This window comes from Elaeis guineensis, chromosome 9 (assembly GCF_000442705.2).
Source record: "Elaeis guineensis isolate ETL-2024a chromosome 9, EG11, whole genome shotgun sequence".
Taxonomy (NCBI): Eukaryota; Viridiplantae; Streptophyta; class Magnoliopsida; order Arecales; family Arecaceae; genus Elaeis; species Elaeis guineensis.
This window is the reverse complement of record NC_026001.2, coordinates 20,617,836-20,642,288: the sequence shown is the minus strand read 5'-3', so window position 1 is coordinate 20,642,288 and position 24,453 is coordinate 20,617,836. Positions and strand designations below refer to the sequence as shown.

Genomic DNA, 24,453 nt, shown 5'->3' with positions numbered 1-24,453 from the left:
AGAATTCAATTCCAATAAAAATCTCACTAATATAAATATGAAATATATAGTTTTGAAGAGAGAAATAGATGAACTGAAAGCAAAAACCAAAGACTCCACTTTCCATCCAGTAGAATCCAACAAACGGAGTGAAAGTAAATAGCATAGGTTCTAATTTCCTCCTCTCATATATACAGCTTATGGATCTTAAAAGACCAATAAAAGTAAAGTAAATAGCATAGGTTCTAATTTCCTCCTCTCATATATACAGTTTATGGATCTTAAAAGACCAATAAAAGTAAAGACATATAATCCCTCTTTTTAAAATTCTTATTATTTATTATTTTATTTAAGAGATTCAAACAAAGAAGCTTGAAAGAAATCCTTCGCCAGATCACCTAAATATTATTCACAATACACCAAACTCCTTGTTACCTCTATCTCATCACGTTTATGTTAACATTTTCCCACGAGAGGGCTTCCCAAAGAACCTCCCCGTGTAAACCAAATATTTACTGGAGATGGGGGAACAGTGTGTTAATTTGGGGCCAAAATGCCAACTTTTTCTTGGTGGATCCTGAGAAGGATGGCCTATGGTTTCTTCAGGGATGTGTGGGCTGAGATGAATTTTCAAAATATCATCCTATACTTGTGATTCACTAACAAAACATGAATCACCATCAATTTCAAAAGATGAACCGCTATCAATTTAAAACCTCAACCCACATCACAGAATACATGAATACAAGCTCTAATCCTTGTAGTTTACCACTTGTCAAAAGTTGGTGCAAAAGCAAGCATGGTGAAAACAAAATTATGGTCGAAAAACTCTCTGATTCCCAGCAGAGCCACAGAAACCAGGCGTCCAAGGTAGTTTCACTCACCAAACTGCAAAGCATTTTATGTAGTCGTATAGTCAGGTTGAGTTTCGAGGACTATATCAACAGGCTGGCTTTCAGAGTCCTCAGCTTGTGATTGAGATGCCAAAAGTTTCGCCTTCTTGTAGCTGCTTGAACTTCTCAGGATCGTACCTAAAGGCACATTCTTTTTGGATGCCTTCGATCTGGTCAAATAAAGGCAAGAAGGTAAATAACAAATTAATTATTAACTGGAGAAAAATATTAGAATATAAGAAAATCCTTTTACATATTTATTATAACTAGAAAATTAGGAAGCATATCCATGGTTACGTTCAGAAATGTTGAATCAATTACAGGATAAGATCACGTTACGCTTATGTGTTCAAGCTAGCCAACAACAGCCACCTACTCCTCGCCTCTGTGAAAATGTAGGTGAAACTCCTAATCTGTAACTAGCTAAATGCAAGAACTACATTTTATTCAGTTTTACACCCTTGGTCCCAAAATTGATATTATTCCAGGTGGTCTACTCGAAGTTCCCATGTTATTTTACTGTTGTTTCGAATGGCAGCAGGCAAGAGTAAAAGTCCCGAAGGCTATACCATTATAAAATTCCCAATGGCAAATAAATATTTTTATTTCTAATAAATTAAGCAAAGGTGAGAAAGCATGTGCTAGTATCTCCATGTGTGTGCAAAAATGCAGCCAGACTCACTCTCTTCATCCCTCAGAGAGAGAGAGAGAGAGAGAGAGAGTGCAAGATGCAAATAGGTTTGCGATATCCAGTGACAACCAGATATGCATGAAATTTGTGTCAGAAGCATTTATACTTTGGATGGTTCAGCCAACCTTTGCTTTCCTAAGGTTTCCAATTGTCTGAAAAATAAGACTTCTCTTGCATACATGTTTCTGACATAAGCAGTAACTGGCCAAATTCCAGATATGCTAAGCCAGTTAAAAACATGATACTGATAGAAGATAAATATTGAATGGTAATAAATTATGCATAGTACTTCTATGCTATCAGTCATAATCAAGAAAAAAACAGAACAATAAAGTTTCAAATTAATAACATTGAGGGATAGAATTTATGCCTCTGGCTAAAGTAAAAATTACATGCTACAACGCCATCATCTTTGCAAGTGTTGCAATGCAGATGGATGTAATTGTACAAAAGGACATAATAGTGTTGAGTTTAATGATGTTGTGATTCTACATGTCCAAAATAATATCATCTGGTGCACAGAATGAACATTGGTGCCTAGGAAGCATGAATACGTCAAAGCACATACCATGTCCATATAGTTTTTGTATCAGATACCAATACTTGTGAGACACTTATTGGATATGTCTCAGATATTCATGTTAAGTATCCTTTTTTTAAATCAAAAATAAATTAAAAAAAAAAAACTAAAAAAACTCCAGCTGCTTCTCTAAAACACTTTAGATACTTCCGTGATACCTCCAAAACTAAGAGGGGGTCAATTTTGTATTCTAGTGATATCTTACTATTAAAATATAAATTTGGATGATGAGGTATAAATAATAACTAATAATGAGCTTGTAAAAGCGAACAATAATACCATGCAAAGTATGGAACATGTTATTTTGATAGCCTACTGAGCTTTCTGTATGCCCTTTTTACATACATATGTGTCCTGTACTTATGCATGTATGTATGATATACACAGATAGGCATATATGCATTTATGTGTGTGTGTGTGTGTGTGTGTGTGTGGTGTGTTCCTGGATGTATCCTAGCCATAGGGTATCCTATTTTCTCAAGATTTGTTGTAACGCATATTAGTATCGTGTCATATCTGTATCCTGTATCCATGTCAGTGCTTCATAGATTAGTGAACATAAACAAGTTATAACTGACAGGCGCTTGAATTGTCATTAGATGATGCAGCATGCATGCTAGGCATCTTGAACAAACCTCATCTCCCTCTTTGGGTGGCACATCTGATGATCTTGAGTGGTGTCTGCTTCATGATGATAAGAGCAATTGCAAAGGCATTAGGATTGCCACATGAACTAGTATCTCGATCTCTTGCATCCTTTTCATCAATAAAATAATATAGTCATCCTCTTCATTCTTTTATATTTGATCAATTTCTTGCATCCCTTTCTTCACCACTCAGTTTTGGACTAACAAGTCACAACCAGGTACTTCCAAACTTTTTTTGATACTCAACATCCTATTACTCCCAAGTCCCAATCCTGTCAACTGATTTCTTTGAATCCTGATGCAGCACCTCACCCGACCACTGCTTGTCTCTATTGCTAAACCAGTTTTTTTCTTCAGTCCACCTCGCAAGAGCATCTCTCTCATCAAAAACATAATGCTAAAAAAAAAAATCTGGACACTCATGCGCCTAATGTTGCATCTTTTTCTCCCTCAAAGTCATGGTATAGTCAATAAAGGACAATAATTGTTAGATTTCTGGCAAACAATCTATTGGAGGATTGTGCAAAAGGTTTTGAGCATTTTTCCCACAATTCTACTTAATGAAATGATCCAGATTATAACTTCCCACCATTTTTTGACTTCACATGCCATGAAGACTACATTTAATCTTACAATATGACTACCTAGTGGCTTGATTTATTGCCCATGAGAGAGGTTTTCTCCTCTATCAACTCAAAACAAGTGTTTTATGGCAATCAATAACCTGGAGCATGTAGACATGGATTTCACACTGGTTGACTTGTGGCTGAGACTGACTAGATGAAGCAAAATTGGAGGTGATTTTTTATCTAGGAAGCAGGGCGAATCATAATTTTGATGAGCAAAATTAAAACCTTGCTTTTGGGTGGTCTTGTGTCATCAACAAATGTCTTTGCGACTAGACTGAGATTCTTATGTAGCAATGAGGCCTGAAATTCTGCAGTGTAGAAAGCTTGGATATTGAGAGAGAGAGAGAGAGAGTCCAAATGACAATGAGCATAGCAAAAATAAAAATGTAAAGATAAATGTGTGGTAAAATATGGGCTTCATAAATGAATACACAGAAAGAAGCACAAGAGCAAAAAATAGTGGAGAATGGATTAATGATATGGCATGGGCAATCAATATCTTACACAAACCAATTGTTAGGGAATGTTAGGGACTCAAAAAAAAAAAAAAAAAAAAAAGATAAAGATAATAAGAGAATCATGCACATTTTGGTGAAAGGGAAGCTGCTTAAAAACTGGCTCCTTCAAGCAAAATCACAAAGCTAATTTCCATGAAATGGCAAAACCAATGTGCACCATGCCTCAACAGTCGAGCAAAATGAGGAACAGCTTTAGCAACAAAGTAGAAAAGTTTGATCTCCATGGCAGGTTTGCATCCACGGTGAAGCATATTTTTTACATGATTTTAAGAATTCAAAAAGTGTTTGAATAACTCAGTATCATCCTTTTCTACTATTCCACCTCTGCAAAGAAATTTTTGCATAGTCTTCCCCCGTCCATAATGATATTTTTGTGAACTTTGAGCAAGGACAGAGTACACCTAAGAAAAACATCAGGAGTTTATAATAATTTGACTACTCGTTGGATAACACCAAGAAAAACAATGGGGATCAGATGGTGGGTCTAAGTTTATTTGCGGAATAAAGCATCATGTTGTGTGATCCCACATTGTCATCTGATAGCATGATTCATATCAGTCAAAAAGCCTTCCTCTCAAATATGAGCTGCTCGTTTAGTAATCCAGTGTGCCTTTTTTAGTTGGCTTTGTTTCCTCATTAACCAGCTAGTGTACACCCAAAAGACACTGTCATCAGTTTATAAGTTTGCTGTAGTATTCCCAGGCCTAATATAATTTTTCAGGCCAAATCTGAGAACATATCAGGCCTTGAGGTCCATATTAGGACACAGACCATTTGAAAGACCTACACGGTCCCTTTAACCTCAAACCGTTCCCAGCCATGTTTTCTTGAACCCTGAAAAAGGCCAGCCCTTAAGTCTACTTTTGCTACAAACCTAGAAAACTGAAATCTCAATCTACACGCTTGTCTAGCAATCAATTCTAATGCCCTACTATTCAATCTGAACAAAAACCCCTCCTTCCATGAAGGTACTAGAAAATCAAATTTATTCTTGATGATGACCTTGATGAACTGGACCCTGATTTCAGGATACATTGCACAAAGCATCAAATATACAAGAGAAAAAGTGCAGGTTGTGTGGTGAGGTAGCTAGACTTAAGGTAATCTGAATTTTTGGTTTGTTTGAGGCAAGGTATGCTAAACCGGTACCGTCGGCCATTTGGCCGACCGACGGTACGGTTCGGTATGGTTTCATACTGTACCAAACCAACAATCCGAACTGAAAGAAAAAAAGAGAGAAATAGAGAGAGAAAGAGGAAGAAAAAAAAAGAGGGAGGGGAAGGAGCCGGCGGGGCCGCCGGACGGCCTCCGACTGGCCGCCGTGGCCGTCGGAGGGCGCAGTCCACGCGCACGGCGCCGCAGGCGTGAAACAGGGGCATCGCCCCTGTTTCGCAATTTTTTTAAAAAACATGTTTTAAGTGAAGTCGGCAAACGATTTGCCGGCTTCACGATTTTTATTTTTTTAAAAAAAAATCTTAAGTCGGCAACCCAATTGCCGACTTCATAAGTTTAAAACAAAAAAAAAAAAAAAAAATCGAAACAGACATCGTCTGTTTCGAAAAAGAAGAAGGGGGCGGAGCCGCAAAGAGGCTCCGCCCGCTCGACCGCCCTCAGACCGTCGGCGTCGGCTTGCCGGCCACCTGGAGCCTCGCAACGAAGGCACCGTCCGTCCGGTAGGTTCTTCGCCCCCCCTCCGAGCGCTCTCTCTCTCTTTTTTGCTCTCTTGAAAGTCCTATCGGCGATACGGGGCTCGAAAGCCCTCCGACGGCCGCAGCCACCACCGCCAGCCTTCGGCGGCTCCCACCTTCCTCCCTCCCCTCTCTCTCTTTCTCACTTTCCGTTCTTTTTTCTTCGGTACCGTCGGTGTACCGATTTTACCGGCTGAATCATGCCGGTTCCCCGCCGGTCCGGTACGAGATGGGGTGTACCGACCGGTTCGGCACGGTATGACAAACCTTGGTTTGAGAATTCATTATACTATTGTTTGCATAGACATCACTTTGTATTGAATTTAGCACACCATATCCTTAAATCAACCCCAAAGTAATTAATCTCTCTCTCTCTACTCTAGTTATTTCCGAAAATCCTAGGGTTGCATTTGGCAGCTGGCAATCTATCCAAATTGCTAGCAATTTAATGTGGTAATATGGATTACTGCGTTTGGTATACTTTTTGGGTTGGTAATCCAGATTGCCTTCCATGAAGCAATATGGATTACCAATAAGACGGATGGCTATCTAGATTATCACTTCTTTGATTATCTTGTAATAAAGTTTTTAAACGAAATTACCCTCATTAAAAAAAAAATCAAACAAAACCCAAACCCTCTTTTCCTTCATATGAAGCCGCTCCCTTCTCTCAACCCCTTCCGTCACAAACCCTAGCCATCGAATCTCCGCCTCTCACATCGCCTCCGGTCAAGTTGCCGCCGTTCAACACAGTGCCATGATCACTCTTCGACCGCTAAGTCGTATTTTTCTCTTTTTTTTGTCACTGTAGGCAGTAATCATTTTGAGGTGGGTTGTCTCTGTGAGCCGCCAAGCGGTGGAGCTGGATGAGGCGGTGCTGGATGCGAGCCTGGGGATGCCCTGATGGCTCTCACGGGTGGCAGACAAGAGCGTCACCCCGACGAACCCCGTGATGAGCTCCTCCATCGGTGAAATCCGTGAGGCCGTGGGTGGTGTTGCTGGTTGTCGACGGCCCCTATGTTATTGAAGGCACGGCCGATGGTCTTGTAGTGGGTAGTGATGAGCTTGCCGACGGCGGAGATATGGTGGAGTTCCACCCAAAAAAGGTACACAAAGAGGATGTAGTAGCAGAGGATGTTGGCAGTGGAGTGGCTGAGGTCGCCGGAGTGGAGGTAGGCATTGGGGACAGCGAGGAGGGTGAGCGATGACCGCCGGATAAGGTCACCAGCCACTCGGGCTCGAGCTCTGTTGGAAGCTGGAGAGGTCAGTTGTTTACTGTACAGGAGCTCCAAGCCACTGCTACTCTCACAAATCATAGAGCACCGGTGTTCGTGCTCTGTAATTTTCACAATGCCTTTTTTTTGTTATAACAATTTTTTTTATTTATCTTCATATTTTAACATGTAATTTAATGAAATATTTTGCTCAATATTTTTGCTAGAATATTTTGCTAGATTTCTGAATACTTGTTATTCGACGGTGGGGGCTGCGAGAGCGCAGCTTGTGGCGGGACAGCGGTGACGGTCGGCAGTGAGGGCGACAGTGGTGGTGGCCGACAGCCAGCGGACAGGCACATTGCTGTCCGAAAGCCACAACACTAGGATGATGTTGAGTACAAGTCATAATATATGAATTTTTAATAGATTTGACTTAGGAGTATTTTGGAAATTTGAGTTCACATAACCAGTAATCTGATTGTCATATCAAACATGTCAATCAAGATTTCTAATAATTTTACTGCAACATTGCATGCGCATATCAAACACAGTAATCAACATTACTGGCTATTTAATGATGGCAATCTATCTTGAATGCAATCCAGATTATCTTTCAAGATTATCTTTCAAGATTGTCTAGCAATGCACCAAATGCAACCTAGGTACTTTAGAAAGCATCCCCTATTGTCCAGATTAATAAATGTGGTACACACTTGTTGGAAGATTGGATAACAGCCATTTGAATGATATGATGATTGTCATCAAAGTAGATGTATTTATTTTTTGGTGCACTTGTCTTTGAATGTGTTATCTACTCGCCCGCACATCCAGCTTGAAAATTTCAAGTCAAATTGTAATAAGAAGTCAATGCATTAAGCACATATCTTAGATGAATCCTAGGCATAGGAGGGAGAATAGGCAATATGTGCACGAGAAGAAATGAAAACACAGCAAGTGCACACATGAGTGTGGGTTCGAGGGTGGTGCAGGTTGGGAGGGAAAAAGAGAAAATGTAAGTGAAGGAGGGAGAGCAAAAGGGACAGGTGGTTTTCCACTTCAAATCTCCAGTACTAACTGCAAGAAAAATGTAATAATGCTACAATATCATAGAACTTGAAAGACTTCTTTCCAATTTCCTAATGAAACTCTGCTGGTATGGGCACCATCATCCAAGTTAATGGTCTTCATTCTTAACGTGGCTTACTTAGAGACCAATGTCAGTTTAGTGCAGAAGGACTTCCTAGTTGAAGGTTTGTGATATCACTATCCATAATTACTCTAAACAGGGTGGTATAAAACAAGATTAGCAACCAAAATCATTTCACAGCAGAATGGATTCAGTTCAAGCATAAAAGCATCCATTCCAAAGTGGGCAAGATAGCTTGCAGTGAAATGCTGAGGGAAACCCTAAAAATTATAGTGAAAGTGAAACCCCTTCATAACTATTAGCTTTCAATATTCTCTGTTCTGCAATACCACAAATTTAAGCTAAATCTATCTTAATGATTGTTTTATATATTGTTTCTCTTTTACCCTTTTGCTAAATCACTCCTATATGTGCCCAAATATAACACTCATGTTTCTGCAGCATGATAATAAATACCCAATATTCTTCATACACAAAAAAAGTGAACTGGCTTTAAAGTCACTTTTGGTCTAGAAAAGGACACCACCTTTCTAAAAGGAATAAAATGAGGAACTTTTTGATGGCAAGCCAAAGATTTTTAAGGAAGCTTGCCTGTTTCATAAATAGATCATGTTCTATAAATTCCATAGGATGTTTCATGGAACAACATAGCTGAGAAGGATATACAAAATGTTGATATGCTTAATACCATATAATTTTTGGTACACGTCAGTTGATTTTTGATGGTTTCTCGAGTAATGTTTAATCTGCTTAATTAAGTATAATCACTTCCTCTCTAAAATAGGAAAGAAACCTTAGTGACATATATACCAGTAACAGATAGCAATATCAATACACTGAAACAATGTTTGTTTTCTGAAAGATCAGGAATCAAGCTTAAATACCTAAATACCTAGGACAATAAATGATGCTTTTAGTAAAATACAAGGAGATAGGGTTCATATCTCTCTTCTTGATTCAGCTAACTCTTAGAAAATTATCTATATTTTCACCCTTTTCTTATTTGAATTTTAGTATAAGGAGACAATACAGAGTAACTCTACACTCAAGATTTAATTCAAATATTCGATAAGAAAGTTTCTAAAGCGACTACCTCCACTTGTATTACCTTCAAATCATTATTCGAAGAAGAAATTAAGAAGATGGTTACCGCTAGCATGATTCGGCACATTGAACAAAAAAACCAAAAAAAGGAAAAAGGTGAGGCAACTGGGCACCCTCATATAACAGTCAGTAAAGAAGAGGGAGCATGAACCTATTTATTTTTTTAATGAAGAGGGTATAGCAAAGATAGAATGTTGCGGTGGAGTAATATCATTCATAAGTAAAGAGATCCAAATTTGACAATGAAGCTTAAGATATTCACAAAATTAAAATTTAAGATATGTAAGAGCAAAAACTTGATATGACCAATTGAAACACAAGTCAAAAGAGGCAAATGGAATATCAAGGCAAATTTGAATGAAACTTGTATGTTATAATGTTTTTGATAAAGTTACCATTTGCGCAGGGGAAACAATAATCCTCTAAGCCAGAACCATACTAATTATGCAAAGCATGTTGACAGTTAATTACTAAATATAAGATGACATATCCAACTTAAGGGGATGCCTTTGTTATGATGACTTGTCATTCATTCAATTTCCACATTTCTATTTAAATATTAATATGTTTCTTCTAAAGGTCATTGCTATTACAAAGGAAGGTATGTTAAACTCATGCTTGGCGAACCTATCATCAATAAGAGTGATAAAATTAAGTATAGAAAAGCCTGGAGCTATCAAACTAACTACTAGTGATGAAGGCCAAGACATTCAACACATGCCTAACTTCTACAATCTACAATTCCCAATGCATGAGACAGCTTAGAAGTGGCGAAAAGGAGAACCAACTGCAAACTACAAATCTGGAACTATCATAAAATAATCCAAATTATGCCGTCCCTTTAAAAGGCTTAATTTTCATCCTTCATAGTGACCACCACATAGAAGATGGAAAGCTTTCCAATGCAAAATTAAAAGGATAAGGAGATCCATTTACTCTAAACAAAGGGGAAATTTGGGCATATACTATAGTTCCATATTTATACTGCGACAAAATTAACAAACTCAATGAGACTAACACTGACTTTTATGATGATTGATGTCTGGAAACAAGTAACTTCTAACATTCCCCTGTTCATTCCATTATTATTTACAACAAGGAGCTAGATTTACCAACTTGTTTTACAATTTGAATAGTTCGTCAAATTTCTGACAGTCCACAATAAAAACTAAAAAGATTAGCTTGTTCATTCAAGTGATTACAGTACCATGTCTATTTTCTGGAATAAAACAAGTCAGTAAAGCTTTGCGTTGAGCTATGAATATTATGCAAAGATCTAGAATAGAAGAAACAGTTTTATCGTTAAATTTTAGAAATATACTTACTGTGACAAAACGATGCCCCCATCATCAATTCCACGATCTTTTTTACCATATGCAGCAGGTTTAATTCCTAAAACCATTAACAAGGAACTTGTATATGTTAGCTCATAAAGTGATTATTTTGGGCATATGCTTGCTTGCAACTTCTAGAAAATAAAATTTTCCAATCTATGGCAGCAGAATATATGTTTCTGAACACTGAAGTAATATGAAATCAGCATTTGCAAGTATTGCAGACAACAATCACTAGTTGCAGATACTCTGAAAGAAACTACACTAAACTGAATCCAATCAGTATAGTCTAGGCTCAAAGAACATGTCCAGTAACACACTCAGAAATTTGAGCTACTAAAGAAAATATATCTGCACTATTACAACTCAAATTTTGAACAAATATTAGCTTGTCTATGATACTAAAAATTTCTCTCCATTAGGAATAGCTAACAGAGGAAATAGACATAGTAGTGAATGCTCTAACTGGTTGCAACTGATGTAATGATCTGGTAATGGCAAATTCCAAAAGTACAACTATAATAGGTCAGAGCCCTCTGCTGGGGCATAAACATGTGCATTATAATAAAGAACCATAATCAGTTAATCAGGCCATAAATCCCATTAAAGGGTTGCCTGATGACTAAATCTCCCTTAATTATTAGCTTATGAATCAATCTCATAGCCAATATTACACCAGTCATAAAATCATGAACTCCATGTTATTAGAAGAAGATTACAGGCAAATCCTTGACCAGTGTATTGCAAAGCAAGGTATATAAGGTCCTACAGTAATGTAGAATGCAGGTCAACTTAAGCTGCCATAGAGAGCTTAGCGTTCCATTTCATTCTGAAAAAATTCAAGCTATGGAAGTTCGAAGACCTACTCATCCATTTGCTGAAGTAGGTTGAGCATCTAAAATTGTTATCATGGTTTTTCTCTACCATTAAATTAAGACTTAAATTTTGTGTTAGCCCATAAATCTTACTTACAAACTAGCTGCCAAATTAAGGGTGAGCTTGGCACAATGGTAAGGTTGCTTTGTGTGACTTGGGTGTCATGGGTTCAAAATACAGAAATAGCCTCTCCACACGTGGGCATAAGGCTATGTACAACTGACCCTCCCCAAACCCTACATGGTGGGAGGCTCATTCATAGGGCTTTTCCTTTTTTATGCTAGCTGCCAAATAAAGAATTTGACTGACACACTATTAGCATCAATGCAAGTCAGAGTTTGATAGGTAATGTCTTACAACAAGCCGAGCTTGATTATTAGGCAAACCTAGGCCTGCATTTCCAACCTATCAAGTCAGCCCAAGCCCAAATTTAATAGCTGCATTGAGTTTTGAACCAAGAATGGGTTTGCTCAAAGATAAGCCATTCATGCCATGCCCAAGAGTTAATTTTAAAACTAATATTAATATATATTGCCTAAACCACATTCCCAATACTAAGAGGCCTTTTTATCCCAATCTCCCTCTAAGGGGCACCTCTTCCTCGTTCTCGCTCTTCCTCCTCTCTCTCCCTCCCTTTATTGCCATCAAAACCACACCATCTCCAAATCCCTCAGCCACTCACACTCCACAGCTACCATCCCATACCTTCAACCTGCCCTGCCTCTATCTCTACCACCATTCCTATTCCTGCCCTGCCCCACCGCTCATCACCAATGCCACCATTAGCACTCTCACTAGGTACCACTATCCTTGCCTTTGTCTTGCAACCCTTCCTCATAACCATCAACCCCAACTCCCATAAACCTCTCACCTCTTGTGCCCCCCCACCCCCAAACAACCAAAAAAAAAAAACACCCCCCCCCCCAACACACACACACATGCTTGCCATGGTTGGGCAGTAACGTCCCCACAGCCAATTGTCTACCCAAGGGACGAGTAAACTAGGCATATGCTAAGTTTAAGCTTACCTACAACTAGAGGTCTAAGTATTAAGCCATGCCTAGGCGCAAATAGTTACCCAAAGACAAGGCCAAGCTATAATAGAGCCAGCATGTTAGGACTTAATGTTCAGGTTGAAGCCTAGTCCAAATCCGAATGCCTGTTTCATCAATGCCCAGACCTAAAGTAACTTAAATTTCAAATTTGGATATGTGATGTGTCCATACACTTAAGCACCAAGACACTTCATGACACTCCTTGACACTTCAAATCAACAAAATATAGTGTCATCATTGTCAAGTATCAGCTTTGGCCACTTAATACCTACAGGTTTTCAAGTCAAAAATAATATTTAGCAAAAATTTATTAATTTTCTGGAATTTGAAAGCAATTTTCCAAAAAAAAAAAAATATGCACTATATACATGCATATGTACGCTTATCTACATGAACACCCATAGATTGAGCAGACAAACATGTTTGGAAGAAGAGAATTTGAGACTAAAATGCCGGAAGCAGTACGAAAGCATCCCATACAGGGAATAACTTGGGAAACTTCAGTTCAAATAATTATGCATACAAAAGTTAGATACAAATCACTAATGATTCACCTCCAATCCATGCCAAGAGCCGAGAAAAGGGGAGATCTACAATAAACCTTAATATATATGGGAAAAATATACAATTCCATGAAACTTCTATGCAAAAGCTCATGATGTCAGATGGAAATAAAAGTTTTAACAAGGATAATATTTTACTCCAGATAGCACAGACATGATTCTTGGTGACATTAACAATTCCCTAGGTTATGGCAAACAAATTGCAACCTAGCACATTGAAAAGGTTACAGCCCACAGCACATCATTTATGATGAACAAACCCAGATACATCGAACTAATCAATTCAGTTCATTCTGAAGTAGTACGGTATTTTTCTAAATGAAATAAATTCAAAAAGCTTAGAAACTAAGAATCACCAGTACCTGTAGTCTCTGTTTCTTCAAGGTCCCCATCTGAGTCGGCAGATGTAGATGAATTATCTGAGATTGCTTTCATATGATCTCCTCTGTTGCTAATCACAAACTTATCATCAGTACTTTCACTTGTGGCATCATCAAAGATAGCACAAGGAGTAGCTAACGAGGGCTTTTCTTCTTTAGAATGATTAAGAACCTTTCCAAATCTTTTACTTGGAACCTTCCTAACTGCAACTCTATATCGCTTAGTTTGATGTGGTGTATCTTCAGTGCTGTCACTAGATGCCGCCAGATCAGCCTCTGTGCCCTTACAAGAAACATCAGCACTATCACTCTGAGTAGCAGGTGCACCTACAACATCACCTTTGATGACAGCATTCATCTTCCCAGGTAATGGGACTTCATCTGTTGAGTGCACACTGTCATGAGATTTAAACTTACTGCCAGAAGCAGAGGTCTTTTCTTTGGGGTGATGCACATGCTTGCTTTTCTCATCCTTGACAAGGATGCCTGATGAGAAGTATCAGATTTGTACTCCAGAAGCTTCTTTTCAGGCCTGCTATCATCATCTGAGTTTTGTGGTGGCGTCAAAATAGAAGACGTATCACCAAAATTCATATTTGATTTACTTGACCTCTCTCGAGGTTTTTCATCATGTGTTGTTTTAGTTTCAATTTCCTTTTTTGGGAGCTGTGCTATAGAATCAGTCAGAATATGATTACCAGGATCAGCATCTTGGTATTTACTTTTATGCATGTGCTGCTCGTTTGAGCTTAAAGGCTTTACCATATCAGCAACGGAATCTTGTGGATGCATGTTTAACTTTCTTTTCCTTTTACCTTTATCCTTTTGTAATTTCCCAGTTTCAGTCTCCTTTAATGGAAGCTCTGTTGCAGAAAGAACAGATTCATGTGTGATGACTTTAGGGAGAAAAGAATCGAAGTTAGTGTTGCCACTACCTGACTTGGAAAGATCCATCTTTTCATTTACTTGAACAGAATTCTCATCAGTATTTCCCAACGATTCCTTTCTGTTATCTTCTGTTATAGTTTTTGCTGAATGGTGGGCAGTTTCACGCTTGTTAGATGAATCATTCAACCATCCAGTTGAATCTAGTTCAGAAATATTTCCAGGAGATATATTATGGAAAGCATCTTGAGCAAACATCACAGCATTAGATGTATTACCTGATTCTGCATTAGTAGTTCTGAATGCTTTTTCAAAATTCTCTCGAGTACTCTGATCCCCTGCAGAGAGATCATGATTGCTGGATGTGTTGTAAAAATGTTCTGCTTTGGCTAACTTTTTCTTGCGGTGACGTGTGATTTTATCATTGTTATTTGAATGAATGACTAAATCTACTTTTGAAGGACTTCCAAGAACTGCAGGTTCTCCATGACCAGTCATTGGCTTAGATTCTTCACCCAAATCTTTATGGTTGGTTTCCAATGTTTCTTTGGGCTTCTCTTCCAAAGGTTCTTTCCCTAGAGAGTTGGCAGATTCTTGTTGGATGAACTCATGATTTTGAAATTTGGATTTTGCTGATCTTTTGCTTTTACGTTTTGATTTTCTGCCACCAATATTAGAAAGCATACCAGAATTCACTACAGCAGAATTTTCGAGAGTGACAACCTCCTAAGAATAGTTGCTCCCTCATCTTCTTTACCAGGTTCTCTATGGTGGTCCATGATCTCTCTTTATAGTTCTCTTCAGTAACTTGATCACCTGAAAGATGAGCAATCCCATTTTTATTAGGTTGCAGATTGGTCAGTTCAGCTTTCTTTGTATTCTTTTTCCTCTGATGATGTGAGCTTCTACTATTGGTGCCAGAAGGAACTTCAATATCTAAATTTGCAACCTTGTTAGGATCCCCAAATTTGTTTAAAATGGTTGCTGCATCTGACCCTTCATGCAGATCTCTACAGTTGTCTCCAGATGCTTCATAAGGATTCTTTTTATTCACATGTTCTGAAGGATAAGAAGGATCAAACTTGCTTGCTGTGTTCTTTGGTAATTCATTCTTGGACTTTTTCCTGCTGCAAAACGAGTTAGTTCGAACTTCAGGACCCACTTCTACAGGATTTGTAAGTGATGCAGAACCTTCTAGAACATTAGGCTCCTCACCCTGTTCCTTATGGCTATGATCAAGAGGATCTTCATGGTTCTCTTCAGTGACATTCTCTGTAGCTTCTTCAATGTGGACTGCAACATCAGGTTCTTTAGTCAGACTTTCATAGTTGCTCACGCCTACCTCCTCAGCATTACCTTTAATAGCTTGTTCACCTACTGGAACAACATCACCACTTACATCCACTGAGTTATCAGATGGCCCAATTTTGGTATGTGGTTCTTCCATACAGTGTGATAAACTAGTATCACCATTATTGGATGGAACAGCTGACTCAACTTCATTGTGAGACTTGGATGACCTTTTTCTCTTTTTCTTTTTCCTTTTATCATCAGTCAGATTTTCTGGAAATGAGGAGTCACCTTGGGGTAGCTTACCAGATAATTCCACTGAAAAAGCCAAATGTTTCTCCTGAGAATTAGTTCCTGGAGGGACATTTTCCAGCTCTGATGTCTCCTTGTCATGGACAGGCCTTTCAAATTTATTTCGTGCTGCAGGAGCCTCAAGAAGTGATTCCTTAAAGGAGAAATCTTTTTCCTTCTTGTGCTTTTTCTTCTCTCGAGAAAGATGTTTTGAATCTACATCCAGAATGAGATTGTTCACTGGGACATTACTCCTTTTACTGGATTTTCCTTTCTTGGTAGAAACAATAGAAGCACCTCCATCACTAGCTCCAACATCAGGATTCTCACATCCTTCCTCTCCACCACCCTTCTCCTCTTGACACTCAACCAGGCTAGTTTTGGACCATTCTTGTGGTCCAACCTCTTCACTGACCTTACAAACCTGTTCTTCATGCATGTCTGTTACATCAGGAGTATGATCAGGTTCAGACAATACTTTCTCTCTTAAGTTCATGACCTTTGATGCATCCACATTTGCATCGCCCGTATCAATCTGATCATGTGAAGAACCTTGCACACTATCAATTTGACAGATTCTAGCATTTGGCAATGATGAGTTACCATGACTGGCTAATCTGTCCACAGAAGTTTCAAGCAATGATTGCTTCTCATCCACAACACCTTGAAACTTATCATTTCTGCAACCCAGCAAGTGACCAACATTAGGCTCCGCATGAAGCTGATCATGCTTTTCTGCTTCCTCAACATTCTCACTCATGACGTTTTCTGCAGTTCCTGCTTGACCTTTCATCATAGAGACAGGAGGAGCATCAATACGAAGAAACCAAGTCCCTTTGATACCATCAAAAGCACTTCTAACAAGCATTGAATCGGACAAATGATAGAAGGATGATCTGCGCTTGACCTACCAACATTAGAATGTATTCATATCTCAATGACAAAAAGCATTTCCATATAAGAACAAAAAAGGAATATGACAAGATAAGCATGTCGAAGGACCCCAAGCTTAAAACTTCACAACAGCTTCAACTTGCAAGCATACCTTCATCGCCTGGATGGTGATCTCTCCGACATTTGGAAAGCAAAGAGCATGCTCTATCCTTATCTTCCCTGATCCACAAAAGCACGAAATTTATACTGAATAACCAAGCTCTAAAACAAACAAACAGACCAAACATTTAAATACGAGTCGAACAAAAACACAGCACAAATACAAACTCATGCATTAAATATGAGCAGATAGAACTGAAATGGAATCATAAACCATGGAAAAGGAGATAAAAAATATACACATATAGCATGAAAACGTTATAACCTACTGCGAAGCACTTAATTGGTACAGCTACTACACTTCTCCAATTGTCAATACCACAAGAAGTGCAAGATCATAAATTGATAACTTATACGCAAATGGACCAGAAAAACACAAATTCTATAAATTTCCGAAGAAGGAAAAACATAACAGGATCGATAGAAAAGAAAAAGAAAAATAAACATCCTGTAGAGATTACCGAAAATGTGGAAACAAAAAAAAAAAAAAAAAAAGCATTTGGAGCAAAAGGAAAAGGAATCCGAATTGAGGAACACACACAGGCGATGAGAAAACTGAATCCAGATCGAGAACAAAGATTCGAAGAAGAGGAGGGAAGGGTATCAGATCTCACTCTTGAGATCGGCGACGGTGTCGTCGGGGGACACGACCATGGCGAGATGAGTATCGAGGCTCGTGTCGACGAAGACCGGGAAGGACGAAGCAGCCGCCGCTGGCAGAGAAGGGCTTCCTTTCTCCATTGGAGGTGGTTCGGCTTCTCGCCGGAGGGGGAGGCGGAGGGTTTATAGGATGGAGAGGGCTTTAGCGTCTAGCTGGCAACATTTTCGACCACAGTGCGTATATATAAGCGTATAGAAGTTTATGAAATCTGGACCGTTGATTTTGGTGTTCTCCTGATTCTTCGTTTCAACTCAACGGTCGGTGATGAACAATTGCACTGCGGATGCGGTGGAATGGCGGCAATGCTATCGTATACACTATTGCAAAAATAATAAGAGGCTGCCGACACGTGTCTTTTACCGGATCTCAAAGCAGGAAAACCGCACTCCACGGCGGCGGAGTGAGGCGGAACGGCGGAGAAAAAACAAAAAATTGTGTTACGTCCGCTCCTCTCCGCTTTTGCACCTTCGAGTCCTGCTGGTGGCTCTCATTTATCCTAAAAATGTGTTGAGATACATGCATCACCGGGATAAAAATCATATCATATGGGATCTTATTTGTTCTCCCTTTCTCTTTTTGAGATATTTGATTCGTAATTAAAATCAAAATTAGAATAAAAATAGAATAGCTTGGAATTAGAATTAGAATGGTCAATCTTTGAAGCACTTATTCGGGATCGAAATTGGAATTAGAATCGAAATTGAAATAAAAATTTGAATCTACAGAAGAGAATAGAGATTGAGGCGTGTTTGGTTGGAGGGATTGAAGATTTAGAATGGAATCGAAATATGTGACTCTCATTCCAGTCACTTGGTTAGGAAAGTTCATTCCGATTCTGAGATGAAATGAGAATGATTACTCCCTCTAAAGCCCATTCCGAAGTCTCTCTCGGATTCAAAGCCCATTCAGGATTTAATAAATTATTTTTCAAAATATCCCTCCTATTGAATTATTTTATCAAAAAAATATGTTGCTTTCGTGACCCATCCCCTAAAAGACTCGATAGGCTCCCTCAAATTAAAAAAAAAAAAGAAACCCTAGCCTCCGATGGATCTCATAGGCGCTCTTCCTTACTCCACGACCAAAAGACCGTCTCCCACCTCCATATTAGTTCCCTAGCTGCTCCACCCCTTCGAGCCTCCACCTCTCTTCTTCTCCAAAGGGCTGCCCATTTTCATCCCCCGCGACCTCCTCGGCTCCATCCCATCTCCTGACTCTCATCTTCTTTACGTCAGTCCGAATCACTGGTAAGTCTCTCCCTCCCTCTCTCCCTCTCTCAATATCTCTATATATTTAGATAGACAAAAAGGTGTTTGAAGAAATGCCTAGCTAATTTTATTAGAAAAATATTTATTCTTTACTTCAGCTATAGATATTTATATTGATCTAACTATATACATATTTTTATTTTTTATTATTAATCCACTCGTTCAATGTGTTTTGAATGTGATGATTTGCCAGTAGCTTTAGCTATAGTAGTGGCTATCTTAATGCTCAGCTAATTGAACTATTTTAATGCTTTACTTCATCCATTTCACTTAGTTGAGTGGCTTCTAGTGTCTACATACCAGTATGGTTGGGACTATAGAAAGTCTCTGGCTACAAAGAAGGAGATACGAATTTCCTTACTGCAAAATATGAAGAACTTGGAAGTCCTCTAAGTATAAAGAAGACAAAATTAATTTAGGACTGCAGTAAAGCATGTGAGTTGGTCTATTTTGATCTCTTGCCTGCTGAGTCCATATCAATTGGAGGTATGATGAGTGTTAAGAAACTTGTCAATATCTTGTGAACTCCTGGATTTTTTTCAGGAGATGCCTAATCTTGACCACTTGTAAGTATATCCAAAAATTTTTAGATGATTTTTACCATCATTAGTCATTTAGGTTATAATTCAACTATATGATTTTAATTACACAATCTGCTACCATGAATATTCATTACACAATCAATTCATTTATTGCTTCATAGTGGGTCTGTAATTGTTCTGAAGCACTCGACTAGTATTAAAATTTATAGAGCTTCATAGTTATAAGTTGTAAGTTGCCGCTAGTCCCAATACCACTTTAGCAAATGGCTAGGCAGCTAGTCACCTATCTTTATTCAGCACTTGTTGATCAAAAATATAATTTTAGCTAATAAATTTTGACTGAGAGGTTCTATGTGCCCTCATAAACCTACTAGGGAGTTCCTTATGGTTATGATTTGTTTTTAAGAGTTGAATGAATTCTTCTATTCTGTTCATAACCAAAAATTGAGTAGATTATTTTGTTATTCTATATTTTTGACACTCCTTCCGGGAGTCTATACTTTTGTTTGGCCAATAGAGTATCTTTATATAATGAACAATATGCTTTTTCACTTTATAATATAGCTTTGGGCTCTAATTTACCAATGTTATGCTATTGGTTATCAATGTTTTTGCTAAAAGATAATATTGTGGATGACTATGTACATAGAAATGGCTCGTCGTTATATTAGAGGTCTATTTATGTGTATAATATTTATGATTTTTTTTTTTTTTTTTTTTTTTTTAGTTATGTGATAATTATGATTATGATGTTATGAGATAAATATTGTCACTGATGATATGATTTATATTCTGTAACGTTAGATATTATTAAGTTTATTTTTAAAATTATTTCTATGTTTCTTTACATAATGGCCCACCATTAGAAAAGTAGGACAATTAAAATTATTTTGTAGAAGTGGAGAAACTGTGAGTCGATAGTTTCACTTTGTCTTAAAGCTATATTGAAATTACATAGGGAGTTGTTCAAAACTCCTAAGCCTATTACAGAGAATTGCATTGATGATACATGGAGATGTTTCAAGATATATTATTATCTCATTCTATTTTCTTATTACTTAGATATTTATTTATTTTTTGATGTTTTAGAATTGCTTAGGAGCATTAGATGGTATCTTTATTAGAGTGTTCATTCCTACTGAGGACAAACCAAGATATCGAACAAAGAAAAGTAATATTGCAACAATGTCTTAGGCGTTTGTTCGCCTGACATGCAATTTATATATGTGCTGTCTATTGGGAGGGTCTTGTAATGATACTCATTGCTCCGAGATACTATAATTAGGCCAAATGATTTGAGAGTACCTCAAGGTATGTATATATTGATGAACACAAATATGCAAATGAAGCTTATTTTACTTTACTTGCCTTATAATTACGATGTGTAATGTGTTTTCATTTTATATGTCAAGCTTGTTATTACCTAATTGATTCCGAATACACCAATGGTGAGGGATTTCTTGCCCCATATAAAGGGCAACATTATCATCTTAATGAGTGGAGTAATGGGCGATGATCATAATCTGTAAAAGAGTATTTTAACAGAAACATGTCCAAGCTAAAATGTGATTGAGAGATGTTTTGGACTGCTCAAAAGATGATGGGCAATTCTTAGGAGCCCTTCGTCTTTCCTATACAAATCCAATGTCACATTATTATGACCTACTGTCTCCTTCACAACTTAATAAGGAGGTATATGCGTAGAGACCCAATAGAAGAGGAAGAAGAAGAAGAGAATGAAGAGGAAGAGGAAGGGAGGAAGATGAATAGGGAGAGGATAAAGTTGAGTTCATCACCACTCTTGAGACATCTGACCATTGAACCAATTTCAGAAATACTCCAACTCAACAAATGTTTAAAAATTGGAGATCTACATCTTCCAGTAGTTGATTGTGTTTTGTGTTTTTTTTTTTTTTAGTTCAAGTATGTTAGGTGAATATCAGAACATTGGAATACAATGGTTCTTGTATCTATGCCTGATGCTTTATATAGGATATACGGAGGTCTATTTTTTAGTTGTATTTTTATGTGAGATCAATTGGAGAATATCCTGTCTATATATGTTTGCCTATTTATCAATTTTTAATCATATATATCTATTCTTCTGACATTTGGGAGGATTTTATGATAATTTTTTTTCCAAATTTGTTGTTACGTTTTCTGTATGCCAAATTGCAAGTGCATTTGTGCTAGATAGAATCTTATTGGAGTACAAAGCAAGTCTTGATCATTCTGTCAAGCTGACTCTCTAATGTTTTAGCCTCAAAGCTGTCAAGTTGAAAGCAAGTAGTTATTTGCAATTAATAAGTAGCTTGCAGGATGAGTTTGTAATCCAAATTACTTTATATATTTTTAGTTCTTTGGTGTAGTATGGTTCTGAATAATGAGTAACATGGTTGAAACTTGAGAGCATACTCAAGATTAGGTATAAGATGCATGGCTGCTTAATGTGACTTTCTAGAGATAGATCTTATCCAGAATGATTTTTAATGCTTTCGATAATGCATTCCCTTATATATTGTATTTGATCCGAGACTTACACACAGCTACAATTGTAAGAGTGAATCCTTAAGCTTGAGAAAACAAATATGTTAATCCATAGTCATAGGCTGAAGTATCACCTTTTTTGTCTCATTGTCCATATGCACAACTTCTATCCATTATTTTACTGTATCATTTTTACCATTAAGTACTGCAAATGTCATATCTTTTTCTACTATTTTTTACGGTTCATGTACATATATTGAGTTTGGAGATTATGTTGCATTCAACAATGAGAAAGGAGTTATTGAATAACTATTTTTTGATTCAAGTATGTTTGGTGATTATGTTGCTTTTTTTTTTTTGCTATTTCTTCAAATGTTGTTTTCTCCATTGGATATTTATAGGAGTATGAGAACTTACATATTTTTCTTTCTTATTATTCATCTTTAAGTTTTGATTGAATAACTCTTCACCATACTAATAGTTTCTTTAGGCTATGCTAAAAGATATATGATTGTTTTATTTGTCTTGCTCTATATTCATATATAATTGTTAAAGATATGCATGCAACTCTTTGTTTTGGCATCTTCTTCATATGATTATTGTCATTGTGATACATCTATCAGTATCCATCTGAAATGACATGTCTATCATTTTTTTGGATGAAGATCCTCAAGTATGTTGGTATAATCATTAAAGTCATGATTTTAATTATTATAGGATGGAATCTGATGAATGTAGTCAAGTTAATCGTGGTAGAGGAAAGAACAAGTGTGCATAAAAAAATGATGAGGATGCGGTATTAGTGGAATACTTTTAAGAGTTGTCCATTGATCCCATTTGAAAAAAGGAGGTGGTTTTAAAAATAAATATATGAACAAGTTGCAGAAAATGATTGAAAAAAAACTACCTGATTGTGGTTTGAAGGCTACTCCACATATTGAATCCAAGATAAACTATTTAAAGCAAAAGTATAATGCTATTGTAGAGATATTATCGCAAACAGGATACACGTGGAATGACCAAAAGAAGATGATCTCCTGTGATAAAATATGGTACATAGAGTGGTACAAGATATATTTTATAAATATATTTTTTATTCAAATAATATTTTTTGTTGTTCATCTCTTACTCAATATATATGATTTTCTAATGACAAGTGCATGAATCCGCCAAAGATTTGTGAAAAGCAACTTTTCCTCATCTAGATGTACTTGAAGTGATCTATGAGAAGGACAAGATGATGGAAAAGGATGCTGAAACATTTACAAAGGCTATTGAGAATATAGAAAGAGAAGAGGTAGCTATTTTGGATGATGAAGATCCAATATATCTTAGTATGGATGAAGATGATGGAAGCCACTCAGTTACACAGCCTCCTTCGATAGAGAGAGCATCTAGTAGCAGTTCAAGAAAAGTAAAGAAGCAAAAAGTTATCCAAGGGAAGGAGGCAAGAATGGCAAGAAAATCTGAATTTATGGAGACTTTAGAGGCTATCACTACTAGAAAAAAGTGAATTTACCAAGAAAAAAAAATCCCTTACAATTTCGAAAGATTTTTCAACAAAAAATACTATCAAAAATTTTCAAGAAAAATTTTTTCTCAAAAAATCCCTCGTCAAAATAATTTACAAGGGTTTTTTCGAGGGATTTGTCCCTTACAAATGAGTTCTTAGAAAAAAATTGACAAAAAATATTTTCTCAAAAACTCCCTTAGAAATTATTTTTGCAAGAAATTTTTCAAGGGATTTTTCCCTCATAAATGAGTCTAAGTCAAAAAATTTGATGAAAAATTTTTCTCAAAAAATCCTCAAAAATTATATTTGCAAGAGATTTTTCGAAGGATTGTTCCCTTATAAATGAGTTCTTAGAAAAAAAATTGATGAAAATATTTTCTCAAAAAATTTCTTAGAAATTATTTTTCAAGAAAATTTTTAAGATATTTTTTTCTCATAAATGAGTTCTTATTTAAAAATTTTGATGAAAAATATTTTTCAAAAAATTTTTCAAAAATTATTTTTATGAGGGATTTGTCGAGGGATTGTTCCCGCATAAATAATTTTTATGAAAAAAATTTTGATGAAAAATATTCCCTCAAAAAATCCCTTGAAAATTATTTTTGTGAAGGATTTTTTGAGAAATTTTTCCCCCATTGAGTCCTAGTCAAAAATTTTGATGAAAATTTTTTTCTCAGAAAGTCTCTCCAAAATTATATTTGTGAGGAATTTTCTGAGGGATTATTTGCTCATAAATGAGTTCTTAGAAAAAAATTTAATGAAAAATATTTCTTCAAAAAATTTCTCGAAAATTATTTTTGCAAAAAAATTTTGAGAAATTTTTTCTCATAAATGAGTTCTAATTTAAAAAATTTTGATGAAAAATATTTTCTCAAAAAAATTTCAAAAATTATTTTTGCGAGGGATTTATCGAGAGATTGTTCCTCATAAATGAGTTCTTATGAAAAAATTTTGATGAAAAATATTTTCTCAAAAAATCTCTTAAAAATTATTTTTACAAGAAATTTTTTGAGAGATTTTTTTCTCATAAATGAGTCTTAATCAAAAAATTTTGATGAAAATTTTTTTATCAAAAATTCCTCAAAAATTATTTTTGTGGAGATTTTTCAAGGGATTGTTCTCTCATAAATGAGTTCTTAGGAAAAAAAAAATTTTGATGAAA

General features: G+C 36.7%; 1 protein-coding gene across 1 annotated transcript; it reads right to left on the bottom strand.

The window, feature by feature from the left end:
* Positions 1–663: 663 nt before the first annotated feature.
* On the bottom strand, positions 664–17,642 carry LOC105051317 (uncharacterized). Its single transcript, XM_010931686.4, is given in 8 exon segments — positions 664–1,042; positions 10,419–10,485; positions 13,284–13,775; positions 13,778–14,914; positions 14,917–14,970; positions 14,973–16,674; positions 16,813–16,880; positions 17,435–17,642. Coding segments are annotated over 8 exon segments (3,810 nt in total). The 5' UTR covers positions 17,562–17,642; the 3' UTR covers positions 664–879.
* Positions 17,643–24,453: the final 6,811 nt, after the last annotated feature.